At 43.1% G+C, this 17205-nt stretch overlaps 1 protein-coding gene across 2 annotated transcripts; it reads right to left on the reverse strand.

Moving 5' to 3' along the window:
- Positions 1-1761: 1761 nt before the first annotated feature.
- Positions 1762-16948, reverse strand: SUCLG1 (succinate-CoA ligase GDP/ADP-forming subunit alpha). Of its 2 annotated transcripts, none has more exons than XM_052683044.1 (9): positions 16807-16948; positions 10728-10831; positions 9706-9822; positions 8964-9176; positions 8820-8877; positions 6350-6433; positions 5365-5516; positions 4735-4923; positions 1762-4068 (listed from the first exon to the last, which is right to left on the reverse strand). In XM_052683044.1, exons 1-9 carry the CDS (start codon positions 16856-16858, stop codon positions 4042-4044), a joined length of 996 nt encoding a protein of 331 aa, XP_052539004.1. In that variant the 5' UTR covers positions 16859-16948; the 3' UTR covers positions 1762-4041. The 2 variants fall into 2 exon arrangements, with proteins under 2 accessions (XP_052539004.1, XP_052539003.1); XM_052683043.1 differs by having other exon boundaries at positions 16720-16911.
- Positions 16949-17205: the final 257 nt, after the last annotated feature.

Below are 17205 nucleotides of genomic sequence, written 5' to 3' on the forward strand. Positions count from 1 at the left end.
AGTTCAGTGATTATGGGACAGGAAAGCTTTTTTTCCCCCCAGTTCCCTGAATTTGTAATTTGTACAAACAGGCTGATTCATGTAATTCTTTCTGAGATCACATCGCTACTGCAGAAAGCAGCTGGTTTTTAATCATCAGTTTGGGACACTACGAGCAGCAGCGGATTGAAGGGAGGCTGAAGAGAGATGGAGGTCTTCCTCCTCTCCTCGTTGGTGGGATGGGAGGTAGTGGCCTAAGGTTGTGCCGGGGGGTCAGATTGGATGTTAGGAATAATTCCTGAAAAAGCAGTAATGCATTGGCAGGGAGGTGGTGGAGTCACCACCTCTGGAGGAGTTCAAGAACCATGGAGATGCGGCACTGAGGGACGTGGGTTAGTAGTAACAGTGGGGATGGGTTGGGTTGGTGATCTAAAAGGTCTTTTCCAACCTTAATGATTTGATGATTCTGTGATTCTAAAAGCCTCCCCATCACCATACAGCCGTGGTGCTCAGCACCCGCAGCCCTCAGCCCTGCCCCAGGAGGTACAGCCTGCTGCCAGGTGGCCACAACAGCACAGGGCTCCCCATCACCACCTCAAGAAGCAGCCAGCAGGTTCCTGCCCGTGTCAGACTTGCAGAGAGTCCCTCTGAAGAAAAGCTTTAATCTAATCTTGACCAGCAAGAAGCGGCAGGCCATGCTTCATTCCACAGTTTCAGCACAGTTAAGAGCTTATTGGTTGAGAATCAGAAACCAGCTCCTGTGGCCGTTCTTGAAACCACAGTGCTGTGCCTCAGTGCTCACATTCCAACATTTCCCAGCCTATTTTGATATGCCTATCAGAGGGCACCCAGCCACCAGCCCTGCATGGACCAGTGTCAGGGTCAGTCATTGCCCCAGGCCAAAGGACATTTTTTAACTACTTTCAGACCACCTAATTAGTGGCCTTCTGCCAGAGTGCAACCTCTAACCCACTCGTCACTGGTGAGGCCCTTTAGTGAGTGCTCCCTCCTCACCTTAAGACTTTAAATCTGCCATTCGATCCACCAAGAATTAAGTTGCATCTTCAGTTCAACCAAAATCACCTACACCATCTCCATGCAGCATCCATCCAATTCTAATTAGCACTGTGTCAGCACCACAGGAAACAGGAATCCGAGAGGATAAAACATATATAACAAAGGGGCAAAGGACTGGGCACACCTCAGAAACTACAACAGCTGTTGAGAAAATCAGCATCATTTTCTCAGTTATTCCCTATGGTTTTAAGAACATCTTGACACTTCAGCGTCCATCTTTCAGAGCCTCTCCTCCCTTCTCTGGCTCCCAAGCACAAAGATCTTTTTTAGCCAAAAGAATAGGCATCAAATGCTTTCTTTTGTTAGTGAGTTTCAATAAATTGAGTTATAAATACCCATTTGCTAGAATCTAGCTAGCATTTTATGTATTAAAAAAGTAACACTCATTTGTCCAAAAATATCGCATAAAATATTAATTCTGGACAACAACAAAACCACAGAAGAAAGATCAGTGCCAGAACTCTTAATTAATTTCAAACTATAGTACATATATTTATTTGAGGACAGCGTAGATCAAGGAGAACGAGGGGTGGAGAAGGGAGGATTAGTTCTTAAAATCTAATGAGAATTTGAACAGCAACCTCAGACGTGCTTCTCTTGCACATAAAACCTATTTATTGAGCTATAAAGTAGCCAGAGGTTAAGGCTCAACACTAACTCAACTTTTTCCTTTAAAAAAAAAAAGAAACCAGAACAATCTTCCTGTTCAGATTACTTGAAATATTTATTCATAAGCACATATGGTATGAAACGGATGTGAATCTATTTTTCACTGTCTTTATCAGTGACAAACATCATCAGCCTTTTACAAGCGTGCATTTTTAGGCAGCAAGAGAAAACTGGAAAGATTAAGCCTTTCTATCACAGTCAGATTTCTTCTCCATCTTCAGCTGATCCTTTGCTTCATGCTGGCACAGTCTGCTTCCCCAGGCTTGTACAGAACCAGGCAGCTGATAACGTGTAGCCCTGAATATCTGCTGTGACCATTAGAATCAGGGTGACACTTTCAAACCCTCCTTCAAATACCAACGTATGAGGAATGCCTCCTCAGAGTAAAATAGTAAAATGGAGTTTATGGCTAACTTATAAAGTTGCTGGTGCTTCTAAAACAGCTTCCATTGAGCAATCCTTAGCAGGAAACTACCATGCTTCAGTTGTGCTGGAACAGCTGCCCAGACAGGCTGTGGATGCTCCGTTCCTGGAGGTGTTCAAGGCCAGGATGGCTGGGGCCCTGGGCAGCCTGGTCTGGTATTAGATATGGAGGTTGGCAGCCCTGCCTGCAGCAGGGGAGTTGGAACTTCATGATCCTTGAGGTCCCTTTGAACCCAAACCGTTCTGCAATTCTATGAAATTCAGGTGGTTGTATCAAGAAGCATTACCCATCCCTAAAGCTGCTGTGGAGAAGCCCACCATTAGAATGAGTCAGCTCTGATGCAGGATCACAAGACAGGCTGCAACATCCTGACATTCACTGGTGAAGAACTGCACTCTTTCCCAGATGGAGACATTTTAGTACTGATATTTCTTGAGCTAAAGGGCACTGATTTGTCTTTTTTGCTTCAGACTGAATCAAACACAACTTGAAAACAAGAGCAGATCTAGCATTCAATTCCTACCTGCTTTCATAGGTTTTATCAAATGATTTACTGTTCAGTGTTGCTCCCAGCTGTTTAGTGACTTGATGTCAGGTCCATTTTAGCAAATCATGCTGCTGTTTTACAGCATCTAACTCCTGCATCCTGTGGACCCCATCATCTGACCAATTCTGACCACATGTGAAGTGCACTAATACACATCCGGAACAGCAGATATATGACCTGTCCTTTTACACATCTCCTCAGGGCTAAGCTCTCAGAACTGTAAATGTCAGCTTTGAGATATATGGTCACTGCTTGCATTAGGAAGCAAAATTGCACAGGCGCTTGAGAAAGAAAGCTCACAGTTTTAAACAAATAACAAGACAAGCTTTTGTAACAGCACCTTTATGGAACAAGGTTAGCTTTAGACAAGTGCCAGGTTACAGGGATTTTTATATAAAGAAAGCAATCTTGGGTTTAGCCCACTCTGATAAAGCTTACAACACTAATTTATAGGCACTGTGTTCGGGCTATTTCCAAAGTAAAAAAAGGCTTTCCATTACAGTGCTTGGAGTGGTTAACAAGTAAGATAACACTGCATTCTTTTTCAGAGATCACTCAATCTTGTCCATTATGTCCCAGCATTATTGGGATTTCAGAACACGCAAACAATGCAATCCTAGCTCAGGTTAAAGAGGAAAGCAAGGTAACGTAAGCCAAAGAACAATCCATTTTCATAGTTACAACTGTGAATATACATATTCGCATTGGAAGTTACACTCATTTTTCTGCATAAAAATTCCACCTCTCCATACAACAGTTATGTGTCAGCAGAGGACTACACTGTGCATGGCTCAGCCTTGAAAAGAAAGTCTGGACTGGAGTCACACCCAGCTACATGGATCAACAAGCAACCCCCTTCAGATCCAGCAGCTCTGGTTTAGTGGACGGAAACTTTGGCCTATTGTTCAAACATACTTGTCAGCAACAAACAAGAAAGATCTTTAAAAATAAAGCAAACTGTCTTGTGTGCATAAAAAGTCAGTGCCTTGACCTTTAAAAGCATCTCTATAAGCGACTTTACCTTAAACTGGGCAGTGCTTAAGTTACAAAAGATTCAAGGCTGATTAGTTTCTTTATGATGGCTGAAGAAACGGTTCTGCTTCAGGAATTCAAGATGAATCAGGTTTAGTAGTAGATTTATTAATTTGCTGTGATTTACAGTGCAGTGATCACGTCTGAAACGAGGAGACATCAAAACAGGTTTAGCCTAAAGGTTTATGGCTTCCAAGTCAAATTCCATGACCAGTGTCAGTCATTTGGGCAACTGAAGATTAGCAAACAGAAGATAAGCAGAGGTCAGGTGCTGCACTGATGATTTGGAGACAGTATTCCAAAGTATCTTCTCTTACAGCAATTTCCTTTTCTCAAACTCCTGCAAGTAGCAAACAGACATTTCAGATGGAAGAAAAAAAAAAAAAAAAGGCTTTTATTACTATTATATTTTAAATTACTTTGTGTTTATTTTAAATCTAATTTTAGGAATTAAAAACTAAATTAAAAAATACTTCATATGTGCAAACCTTCTCTCACCTCACATTAACTCACTGGCTACGAAAAGCAATTGAGCTAGATTGCAGTGATACCAAGGAACCACTTGCTCCCAGACACAGCATAAACTAGCTTGAAAAACATTAATTCTCTGTAAGAGCATACAGAAGTTTTTCAGTTGTATGCATTCAGCTCTAATTCCGAATTAGTACTTAACAGACATTTCTATATGCCATATTGACTTTCAAAGACTGTTTTGTTGTTTTAAATTAATTTGGGTTCTTTGCTTCCTCTGATAGAACCCAGAAAACACAGTTCAACAAGCAGTTGTACATCACAGCAAAATGCAATCACTTCTGCATTTTTGCAGCTCACTTTCCTATAAAGGAAATACTACATTTAACTACTTCTGCATATCACCTAAGTCATAACTACATTAACCAAGCTTCGAGCAGCAGAGTATTTGGCTCTGATATGCACTGCCAACTCTTATTCCCTCAAAAGCAGACTCCTGCTTAGTGTGAGTGCACAAATATACCAATCAACAAACCTTGTAGATGGTGCTGCCTAACTGAGCAGGGGACATGCTGACAACAACACCAGCGCTCTGAAGAGCAGCTATCTTCTCTTTGGCTCCACCCTTCCCACCAGCAATGATTGCTCCAGCATGACCCATCCGTCTGCCTGGAGGAGCAGTGAGACCAGCAATGAATGACACTACTGGCTTGGCATTTGAACCCTGTCAATAAAGAAAAGACACTGAGTTACATGGTGAAGGGTGAATGAAAAGCAACTCTAGGTAACAGATTTCAAATAATACATCTTTGGCTAGCTGATACATCAAAGAGCTGGAAATCTCAGACCACGTGGAACCTTTAGCTAGAAGTGTGAAATACTTCATCTCCTGATAAAAAGGAATACTTTACAAAATGCTTTCCAAAAAAAAAGCAAAATGTTCCCTACAAATATCATAATAGAATTAAAAATCTGGAGCTGATCCTCTACAGTTAAACTGAAATTAGGAGTTTTAATCATGTTAAATTCCTCTTATATCAAAGTATGATAGCTTGTATCCTTTGCTCTTTTGTCAGCAGAGGTTAGAAATTGAACCAAGCTTTCTTGACATGGCAGAAAAGGGCTAACCAGCAACATATTTGGAAGTAAGCTCTTCAAAACTTACAGAATTATTTTCCTTCAAGAAAGCTGCTGCATCTTCTTCAGCATTTCCTCCAATTTCCCCAATCAATATGATCCCCTCAGTATGAGGATCCTTCAGGAAGACATCAAGACAGTCAATAAAATTAGTTCCATTGAAAGGATCACCTCCAATCCCTGGAAAAAAAGTGTAAAATTGCATTAAAAAATAACTCAAGATAATGACACTGCATTTACATTAACAGTTTCAAAGCAAATTTCAACAGGAAGGTTATTCCCAAAGACTCATAAGACAGACAGCTCTTGGAGTGCCAAAGAATCTGCTCTAAATCTCTCCTCCACTACTTCACAGAGAGCTTGCTATCCAAAGTTAAACATCTGTGAATGATTTGCCCAGAGAGGCTGTGGATGCCCCATCCCTGGAGGTGTTCAAGGCCAGGTGGGATGGGGCCCTGGGCAGCCTGGTCTGGTATTGAATGGGGAGGTTGGTGGCCCTGCATGTGGCAGGGGGTTGGATATTCGTGATCCTTGAGGTCCCTTCCAACTCTGGCCGTTCTGTGATTCTGTGATTATTCACCTTCCAAACCATAAGCCAAACATCACATCCTATACAGAGACTCCACACAAAATACAGCTGAGTTAAGACTCCAGCAACAGAATTTTACTGTTAAAAAAAAAGTGAATGAGCTAACTTGCTCAGAATACCCAACTAAATGCCTAAGAATGCTCCGTCCTTTTACATTAATATTAAACTTCTCAGAACAATTTGTTTCTGAACTGATGCCATGTTTGTTGGCTGCTCTCTGCTCAAAGATGTTTTCTAGGCTTTTATTAATCTGATGTGGAAATGGTAACGGAAAAGGATTATATCTTCGCAACAGATAGAGATCTCATTTCTCAGCATAATGATAAGCCACCCAACAATTTCTCGGCTTGCAGAAAATTATTTTGGATGTGTTCCTGTGAAGAAAAACCCAGTGAGTCTACAGGCTGCTTCTGAGGAAACCTACCAACACAGAAGGACTGCCCCAATCCAACTTGCGTTGTCTGATGAACAGCTTCATAGGTCAGGGTTCCAGATCTTGACACAATGCCTTTGGGAACAAAGAGAGATAAACTTGACACTGAGTGCATGACTACAGGCAGCTGTTCTTAAATTCAACAAAATCACCTTACTGAACTGAACACAAGATGTCAGGTTTTTCAGCTATCATTGCCAAAACATGAAAACTCTATAAAAGATTACGTTTGTACTATTTCTTGATTGGCATTTTTGACACTTAATTATAAAGAGATCAAAGCTGCCCAGCAAAGCAGTAATGTTGGCTGAGATGCCATTCTTCACACTACCACTTTATCAGGAAAGAAAGTTGGAAACAGAATATATACCTTGTCCTGTAAACAAGTAGCTTACACCTTGAATTCAAAACAGGGTTGCAACTCAATTAGGTTCTTCCAGAACCCAAAGACGCTACATTGAAAGGGTAGGTGATAGCAAGACAAGGGGAAATGGTTTTACATTGAAGGAGGAAGATTTAGGTTGGATTTCAAGGGGAATTTCTTCACAGAGAGAGTGGTGAGGTGCTGGAACAGTTGCCCAGAGAGGTCGTGGATGCCTCATCCCTGGAGGTGTTCCACGATGGGGCCCTGGGCAGCCTGGTCCAGTATTAAATGTGGAGGTTGGTGGCCCTGCGTGTGGCAGGGGGTTGGAGCTTCATGATCCTTGAGGTCCCTTCCAACTCTGGCCATTCTATGACATAAAAGAGTTACCATTCCTCAGATACTTGCTGATGCAACTGATTGTTCTACAGTACATATTTAATGTTTATATTACAGTATTACAAGAGACCACAAACCCAGCCAGACCTAACTACATTTTCTGCAGCCAAAGTTAAGCACTGAATCATAGGTTGGGGACAAAATACTTGCATGCCTTTTATCCATTTTTTAAAGTCAAGATTTTTGTTAACACTACAAGAAGGAAGCTTTTCAAGAAAAACAGACATTATCTTCCATCTATTTCAAGCCACTTAACAAGCAATGTAATTAGCATATTCCAGAAACAGAAGGCAAAATGCACTATTAGACTAACATTTAACTTTGTCTGCTCTTTATACCATAGAAGAGTGCAGATGTCTACCAGCAAAGAAGTGGGTTTATTTCTTACTACAGCCCACAAAGAACTTCCTATGTTTCAGATTCAGATACTACAGACCAAAATTTGAGGCTGTTTTCAAAGCTCACATCCCAAGATTATCAAATGATTCTTGGATGCCTCAGAGCAAGAGAAGGCTGAGGAGCATTCCATCAAATGTGAGTGTCAAATGAAGTTGGGAAGGTGGCAAAGTTCACATCTTTACTCCCTGGCTCATGGATCACTATCAAAAACGTTTCTAGCAGCAGTAGGATATCAGGATTTAAAACATCCTTTTGCACTTGATGTGCAAAAGATTCATTCATTCAGATTCCATGGTCCTGTGACTCCAGCAGACACTCAAGATCTTAAAAGAACTTTGATTCAGAAGAAAGCCTGAATGACAATATCAACTGTCACTGTTACAGTCATAGAGCAATGGCTTAATGTTATCTAGAAGGGAAATAACTGCAGTGGTCTGATTTTTCTATTTCCAGTTTGACACAAGTGCTAATGCTTCCTCCATTCCAGCATCACCAGGTACAGCTTATTCCATTGTCAGAAGTGGTCAAACTAATGGTTGGCGACCCTGCACACATTGAGCAAGGGGGTTGAAACTAGATGATTACTGTGCTCCTTTTCAACTCAGGCCATTCTATGATTCTGTGTTAGAAAAACTGCCCTGAGTACTGTTAGTTCCAGTACAGTGAACAGCTTTCCTCACAGCAAACATGTTTTTCCACCAGAAAAATTACAAACATTAAAAGGTGCTGTGTTTAAGATAAACAAAATACCTCACTGACAGATAATGGCAGTGTATGCTGCTTGCAATGTTTCTGAAGCTCTATTTATTAAGATAGCAACGTATGTCTTGGAGCACCTTTTAAATAATGCAATGCAGGAGTTACAATCTATTCTTATTTCTATAGTTTAAGACAAAGAACACTAGAAATCAGCATACAACGCTTGCATGCTAAAGGGTTTGTAACTAATGCATGGTTATGAACCATTCTCTGCCTCTCTGATCTCAGCTCCCCTGTCTGAGAAGTGGGTGTGCTTGTCAGTTCCACTCACCACGGTACTACTGCCTGAATTCCCAGGTTAGAAAGTTCTTTGTAAACTCTTCTCTTTGGAAGTACGCTCGAATAATCGTGTTAAGGAAACAAACTCTATCATTAAGTCTTTGGCCTTCAGGATTTATGAGAAAGCTAACTTACAAACTGAAGGACAAAGTGTTACACAGCATATTAAGTGTCTTCTGGGTAGGATGAGGTTAGCCTCGTGGATAAGAACACTAGGGCACCAAACGTTACTTTTAGATGATGCATAAATATTCAAAAACTCACCAATTCTTCCTTTTTTGTGAATGTGACCAGGCATGATACCGATTTTACACTCTCCTGGCTAAAGAAAGAATAAGAAGACAAATCAAGCATTCAAACCATCACTAAGAATGGTTCAGCCTTGGAGCAAATTCAGAATTCACTTACATTGATGACCCCAGGGCAGTTTGGGCCCACAAGTCGAGTCTTATTCTGGCGAAGCAGTCTGTGCTTAACCCGAACCATGTCCTGCTGGGGAATCCCTTCAGTAATGCAAACAACCAGGGGCATTTCTGCATCGATTGCTTCATTGATTGCAGCAGCAGCAAATGGAGGAGGTACATATATAACCGTGGCAGAAGCACCAGTCTGTTCTTTGGCCTACAAGGACAATAATAAAAAAGGTATCAAGCGTTTAATGAGCCCAAAGAGAGCATCTGATTACTAGTCACTTGAAGTATGTCCTCTACAGGCAAAAGTGAAATAGATAGATATGTAACAGTTTACCATAAACGTGCAAGTGTTAAATTCACTGAAGATGGACATACAGAGCACAGGGAACTGAAACCTAAGCACTATCTGAGAAAGACCTCCCCTAAAAACACTGTTAGATAATACTTGGCCACAACTTCATCACACAAACCAAAATCGATCAGGAAACAGCTACAGGCATAAAACGTAAGCCTACTGCAAAGAAAAGATATTTGCATTGCTGAGTGTGAAGATCAGAGTGGAAGGCAGATTCATGCTAGACCACACAGAAAGCCTCTCTCACAAGGCTTCTATTTCCTTGCTTGCATAGTGACATCCAAGGTTCAAATCTGTCTCTTCACTATGAGGAATGGAAGCATTCAGCAGCATTAGCTCTTGGACTGAACTGTCTGCTCCTTCAGTCACTGCTACAAATTACCTCCTTCACAGAATTAAACACAGGCAGACCCAGATGTGTTTTTCCACCTTTCCCTGGAGAAACTCCTCCAACTAGATTGGTGCCGTACTCCAATGCCTGTTGGCTGTGAAAGGTGCCCTATGAGAGAAAAAGAACAAAGATAAAATGCATATAACAACAAATAAAATGTGGAAAAAAACCCCAATTCTGATGACATCTATAATTCTGAAGACAATTTATTGCACCTCAATTTACAATGAGGTGATTTCACCCCCAGTAAACAATCGGCTATTCTGAAGAGTGCATCAACTTGTTTTAAATCAATTCAGAATATGCTATCAGTTTGTATTTGGCTTTTGTTTCTTTTAAACTGAGGCACACCGAAGAGCAATTTGTCCTGTGTTGCTGACACACCTGCAGACGTAGCAGCCATGTTTTATTTTCCACATCCATTATGGCAGCTGATAAATTCAAAGAAATTACCATTCTCATCCATAACCAGGAGACAGATTAAGCAAAAAGCAGTCTTCTCTCCTTTTAAATGTGTAAAAGAGTGAATGTGAGATTGAAATTAAAGCAATTTTTTTTTCCTGTGGGCATCAACGTTCAAAGGCATTCGTGAAAGATCACTTTCAAAGCTGTAAGGTCTCACAAAAGTAGCTTTTAAAGCTTGTAAAGGGAGCAAGTCTCCCTTTACAAAGAAGCCCTTTCAATTGTACAGGGCTTAAGGCTTAAGAGCAAAGCCAACTACAAAAATAAAAATGAAACATAAAATCAAGTCAGGAATCACAACACAGTTGACTCAAAAACAAAGTTTTAAGTTTGCACACTGAAAAACAAAAATCTATAGTTTATTGATATTAAGAAAAATGCTATTTGGACTTGGAGAGTGGAGAACTACACAGCCAAAGGGATCTCTTCAACAAAGCTTTGCTTCCTATCAACAAAGAACAAACTATAATATCTCTTATGCATTGCTATATTTCATGGCCAAATAATTTTCTGCACCAGAAGGGTGATAGAAATATTGCACATACACGTACCTGCTTGCCTGTAAAACCTTGACAGATAACCTTTGTGCCTTTGTTAATATACAGATTTTTCCTTGATGCTGAGTAAGAGCAGTGTCGTACTCCATTCTGGTGCACTAGAGAAAGGCAGAAAAGAGAAAGCAAACCATTAATCCACTGCCTCGTTATGCTCCACGTTAAAAAATGTCCTATCAAATAAGTACATACACATTTATGTTTTCATAGAATCATAGAACAGCCTGGGTTGAAAAGGACCACAAAGGTCATCCAGTTCCAACCCCCTGCTGTGTGCAGGGTCACCAACCAGCAGACCAGGCTGCCCAGAGCCACATCCAGCCTGGCCTTGGATGCCTGCAGGGATGGGGCATCCACAGCCTCCTTGGGCAACCTGTTCCAGTGCCTCACCACCCTGTGTGTGAAAAACTTCCTCCTAATATCTGACCTAAACCTCCCCTGCCTCAGTTTAAAACCATTCCCTCTTGTCCTTTCACTATCCTCCCTCATAAACAGCTGTTCCCCTTCCTGCTTATAATCTCCCTTCAAGTACTGGAAGGCCACAATGAGGTCTCCCCAGAGCCTTCTCTTCTCCAAGCTAAACAAGCCCAGTTCCCTCAACCTTTCCTCACAGGAGAGCTGCTCCAACCCTCTGACCATCTTAGTGCCCTCCTGGACCCGCTCCAAGAGCTCCACGTCCTTCCTCACTGAGGGCCCCAGGCCTGGACGCAGCACTGCAGATGGGGCCTCACAAGAGCTGCATAGAGGGGGACAATCACCTCTCTCTCCATGCTGGTCAACCCTTTTTTAAGATGAATTCATCCAATTGCTTTTAAAAGCAGCTCTGGAAGTTCTTAAGTGGTAACGACTTGTTTTTCTACGATATTACACATCGGTAATTTACCCAGTTTGCTGAGGGTCAGACCATGCACATACAGCACACTGAACATCAGAACCCCAGTCAGGACGAACAGTAGATGCCAGCATCTTATCTACTGCTTTCATTCACAAATGAATTCATCCCCATCCTCTACACATTTCTGCAAAGTGATAAAGGAGACCCAAAATCCCAGGTTTTCTTAAAGCAAGCAAAAGCTATTACACAGAAAGAATATTTTTCAATATAAACTGCTGATGCAGGAATGAGGTGACTGTTAGCAGGACCTTCTTTCTCCATACCATAAAAGCACGTCCACAGTGCCAAGATCAGCTGTCCATCCCATATCCATTTTCAGATATTTACAACCTTTCACAAAAACGTTTTCAAAACCTTAACTTGACCAATTCTCAGCTTTCAGGCATATACATGGATATATTTTTCAAGGATAAGAAGCTTTCAAGTCTTTTCTTTTTCACACTTTGATAGCTTGGAAAAGATTTATTCTTCTGCACCGATAACTGAAAAACTGCTTAAATTCCAAAACTTTTTATGGATTTAGTCTTGAAAATACCTCATAAATGACAAAGTAACCTTGGTTTAGAGAAAATACAGCTGGCTTAGAAAAATCTGGCTATGAGTGTGAGCAGTTTGCTGACTAGGTCTGGATAGTGATAGGACAAGGGGGAATGGTTTTAAACTGAGACAGGGGAGGTTTAGGTCAGATATTAGGAGGAAGTTTTTCACACACAGGGTGGTGAGGCACTGGAACAGGTTGCCCAAGGAGGCTGTGGATGCCCCATCCCTGCAGGCATTCAAGGCCAGGCTGGATGTGGCTCTGGGCAGCCTGGTCTGCTGGTTGGTGACCCTGCACATAGCAGGGGGTTGGAATTGGATGAGTATTGTGGTCCTTTTCAACCCAGGCCCTTCTGTGACTCTATGACTTCTGGTAGAGGCAGCTCAGCATATACACGTGTCTGCAGAGCAATATGTTTTGAAAGAAAAGAAGAAGGAAAAAAAAAACCCTTTGTGCTTTCTGGGATAGATTAGGATGAGAGATTTTTATTATCCCTTACAGCTGGCATGATACAGCTCTCTATTTCCCACTGTGACCTCATCTGAAGTAGAAAACTTTCTCCCTGGCCACCAGCACAGTCAGAGCAGCAGAAGTACGGCTGGAAATGCAGTTTTGCTGTACATGGCACAGGCTGCAAGTCCTGGGTGCAAACAGCAAGAGATTTAACAGACAAGAGATGAGAAGAAAACAGGTGGAAATGGAAACGGCACACCCAAGTTCACAGCAGGTAAGAGTCAGAAATAGAAGCCAAGTCTCAATTTGCAGCTAGACTTTCATTCACCAGCTCATCTTGTTTCACAGCTTCCAACTGTTGTTCAAGGAATTGCTTCTGTTAGAACAAATCAGGGTTCCACAGTGTAATCCATGTGCCTTCAGGAAGACAGGACAAGAAATTATTTGCTCTTCTGCTTGCAAAGCTTCAGCAACAAGCCACTAAAAGCTAACCTCATCACTGACCCTATTTTAATGTACAGCTCTAACTTACAGGCCAAGCTGCAATAGTGCAGGCTTTGTGTCAAGCCACAGAGCACAAGAACAAGACTTTGCAAACCCAGATCCAATCAGAAGCACAGTGAAAATGCTGTATTTTGTCAGATCAGAGGTCTAATAACACTAATATCACTGTGCTCAATGAAGGCCTGTAGTGCACCCTCAGAAAAGCAGAACACGGTGCCAGGTAACCTTCCTCAGGCAATCCCTTTGGCTTCTGCCACATAATTTTTGGTTTTTGATAGTTTGCATTTGTATTTAAGGAAAACAAATAGATCTGATTTAAAGCAATAGAGCCCAAGTCACCTTTGTACAGCTTACCCCAGCAGTACAGATAGCAGGGCTCAATCCCTTCCCAACTCAAACTTCATGGAGTTGGAAACTTGTTATTTTCAGGACTTCTCACAAGATTCCCTAAAGCTATAGAGAGGAATCCAAATCAGAGTGCTTCTCTCTTGCCCACATTTATCTTGGACCAAAAAAAAAAGAAGTTTGGAAGGCAAGGAAGGATCTGAAGGTGCTCACAGAATAGCACAACATGAAAACAAGGGAAAGAAACAAAGATTCCTTTCCAGAAGGACCTGAGCAGGTAGTTCCACTGCCAGGAGACTGACAAGCAGTAAATGAAATTCTCCCTCTATCACTTCTTGAAATGCCCTAGGAGCTTAAAGATAAAGCAAGATATTCCTTTCTATTTCCTATGTAAGAAAAGAAAGCCTTAGAAAATAAATAGGCTCCAGTACAAATGGGAAGAATGGACTTCAGGGCAAAGTCAGAGAAAGGAGTCAAGTCCAAAGAGCACCAGTGGAAATACCCAAGTTTTTCTGCTGGAAGAGGACAGAACTGCAGCAGTTCTGAGTAGCTTCTTACAACACAGAAAATACATGGGGAAAAAAAACAAAAATAAAAAAAGAAACAACAAAAGTTGAGTGAAGACCAAAGTGCTGCATTGAAATTTCCAAGCTCACTGAGTGGAAGTTTGACATTTGGCACAAGTTCTCGTCCCAGTCCTTCCTTAGGTTTAGACCATCATTATTAGGCCATATTCACATGTGCACATTTGGAACAATTATTCATCTTCTCTCAAATCAGTCTGCAGAATTCAGCCTTCAAGGTGGCAATTGCACTTGCACAAGATGATCCTTACTGACAAGGAGATCCCACGTAATCAAGGGATTGCTCAGAATATCTTTCTCCTTGTCTGAAAGAGAATTATGTGCTCAGGACAGGATTTCTAGCTACTGTTCCTCAGTTTCTCTTCCCTCACTCTCCTCTTGCCAAGTTCCTGTTAATTATGGAAATCCCCATCTATGAACACAGCGTAAGAGTTTAAGAAATAAGTTAACCAGTCTATAGAAGGACAGATGTGATGACTATGCTACACCCACCACATTACACAGAAGTAGGACTAATGGGAAAGCAACACTTAGAAGAATTTCTATTTCTTTCAACACTTATTTGTTCCCTAACCAAAAATCCCCACTCACTGCAAAGAACAATAATGGCTGCACTGGGCCATGGAGTCATAGAGTGAAGCTTCCTTCCAAATCTAAGGAGTTTAAGGAGAAAATAGGCACTCCTGTTCTTCCAAGACAACAACCTTTTTCCCATATATACTTCACTGAGAATGCATGCAGCTGAAGGGCTGGGAGCCCCTCTCCCAGTGCTGCTCACACTGAAACACCCAACAAATCCTCCATTTGCATCATTACTTCTACAGCAATCTTTGCCAGAGCTATGCCCCTAATCTACTTCCATGATTTAATCTAAGAGCTTTCCAAAGGCTTCAATCACACCCAACGTAACATCCCAAATTTAAGGTTCCAGCAGACTTTTAACATTTAAGAGCAATGAACCAGAAAAATGTTTCAATGAAGGAATATTTGATCTCTCAGAAGTTTCTTTAAAAGAGTCTATAAACCGTTGCAAGCAGAACACCTCTTGAACCACTCAGTCCACCTCTCCCCTTAACGACCCAAAAAGAACCATAAGCACTCTTCCTTCAATCTGTTTGACTGCTGTTTGTAAAGGGAATGAAGTGGGGTTTCAAAGACATAAAAATCTGTAAAAAATTAGCTTTGCTGGAGTACAAATTAACCCACAACAGAGATGCTATACGTCCATCCACCAACAGAACCAATTCTCTTGGACTCACAGGAGTGAGCTCAAAGAGTTCAACTGATAGACAGAGACACTGTGCTGAGGCAACACAGCTCTCTACTAGTGCTTATAGGGGACATGAAGCAGGAAAGGACACTTGCAGGAGGGTGAGTGTGCCACAGCACCACAGCCTAAAGCACTGCAGAATCACATTAGGAGTCCCTGACCCACAAGTTAATCAAAGAATGCCCTGGGTTGAAAAGGACCACAATGATCATCCAGTTTAAATCCCCCTGCTGTGTGCAGGGTCACCAACCAGCAGACTAGGCTGCCCAGAGCCACATCCAGCCTGGCCTTGAATGCCTCCAGGGTCAGGGACATTAAAAGCATAAAGCTTTTCTTGCAAGGAGTTTCACTGAAAACAATTAAGCTTAATTTTGCTCATTTGTTGCCAGCTGCAAGATGCAAGGCTAACACATCAAATCCTCAGCTTAAGATTCCAAGAAACAACTCCTGTGCTTTGACATGCCCATACTGACTCCAATAGAGGATGCAGCATTAACTGCCCAAAATAAGCACAAAGAAAGAAAAATAAAGTTGGGGTTTTTTTTAATTATTTATTTACTACAATCTTCAAAGCAATGCATATAAAGGCTTACAAGCTGAAAATTTAGCCTCAGATTGCTTGTGGTCTCCCAGTGAATACGTAAAGGTTTGAGTTTTGGGTGGTGCTGTGTGGAACCAGCAGGTGAGCTCCACAATCAGTGTTCACAGAATGGCCAGGGTTGGAAGGGACCTCAAGGATTGTGAATCTCCAACCCCCTGCCACACACAGGGCCACCAACCTCCCCATTTAATGCTAGACCAGACTGCCCAAGGCCCCATCCAACCTGGCCTTGAACACCTCCAGGGACGGGGCATCCACAGCCTCTCTGTGCAGCTGTTCCAGCACCTCACCACTCTCTCTGTAAAGAACTTCCCCCTGACATCCAACCTAAATCTACCCTCCTTGAACTTAAAACCACTTCCCCTTGTCCTGCAGTTATCAACCCTTTCAAAGAGTTGATTCCCCCCGTTTGCAGGCTCCCTTCAGGTACTGAAAGGCTGCAATGAGGTCACCCCGCAGCCTTCAATTCTCCTGGCTGAACAAGCCCAGCTCCCTCAGCCTGTCCTCGTGTTCGCCCTTTCCAAAAGGGATAACGTATCACTAAGACTTCAGCTCTACTCGCTGCCCCCAAAAAGCCCGACGTGGCTCCTATCCACCACGGTCACACCACAGAAAAAGCCACCCCAGAGCGCAGCGGCTTCTCCATCCAGAGGAACCTCAGCTCCCCGAGGCGCGGGTTCTCCTCAGAGCGCTCAGCCCCGCTCTCCCCTCCCCGGGTGACCTTGCGAGGCGGCGGGAAGAGGAGGAGGAAGAGGAGGAGGTGGCCGGGCTCCCCTTCAGCGCAGGCCCCGCGGCCTACCCCGGAGCAGCGGCCGCGGGGGGAGCCGGTTGCCAAGCAGCGCGGAAGACCCCGGAACGCCGTGGAGGGACGAGGGCCGGTACTCACGGCGGAGGAAGCGGCCCAGGAGGCGGGCGGCCGCGGCGCTGCAGTGAGACATCGTCCCCTCGCAATGACACCGCCACGGCGGCCCTACGCGGCGCCTGAGCACTGCCCCACCGGCGCGCCGCCGGGCAGCCCCGCGTTGCGATTGGCTCAAGGGGAAGGTCCTCCGCACGGTGTCAGCCAATCAGAAGGGAGCTCAGGGGCGGGAAAGCCCCGCGGGGGATTGTGGGGGCTATAGTCCGCAGCGCCTCGCCTGTGTGAGCGCTGAGCCCTGGCTACCCGCCCGCCGCTGGGGGGAACACTGAGAGCTCCTCTGAGGTCACCAAGTCCAAATCCAGCCCATCCCCACCGCGCCCACTAACCGTGTCCTTCAGTTCCACCTCTACACAGTTCCTGAACCAC

Source organism: Tympanuchus pallidicinctus, unplaced genomic scaffold, assembly GCF_026119805.1.
Source record: "Tympanuchus pallidicinctus isolate F22 unplaced genomic scaffold, pur_lepc_1.0 scaffold2, whole genome shotgun sequence".
NCBI classification, from domain to species: domain Eukaryota; kingdom Metazoa; phylum Chordata; class Aves; order Galliformes; family Phasianidae; genus Tympanuchus; species Tympanuchus pallidicinctus.

Coding starts and splice junctions, on each gene's coding strand:
- SUCLG1 (XM_052683043.1), bottom strand. CDS start 16,858: ATGTCTCACTGCAGCGCCGCGGCCGCCCGCCTCCTGGGCCGCTTCCTC. Junction 8,878..8,963: donor ACTGCCCTGGGGTCATCAAT/GTAAGTGAATTC, acceptor TTCTTTCTTTAG/CCAGGAGAGTGTAAAATCGG. Junction 5,517..6,349: donor GGGGCAGTCCTTCTGTGTTG/GTAGGTTTCCTC, acceptor CTTTTTTTCCAG/GGATTGGAGGTGATCCTTTC.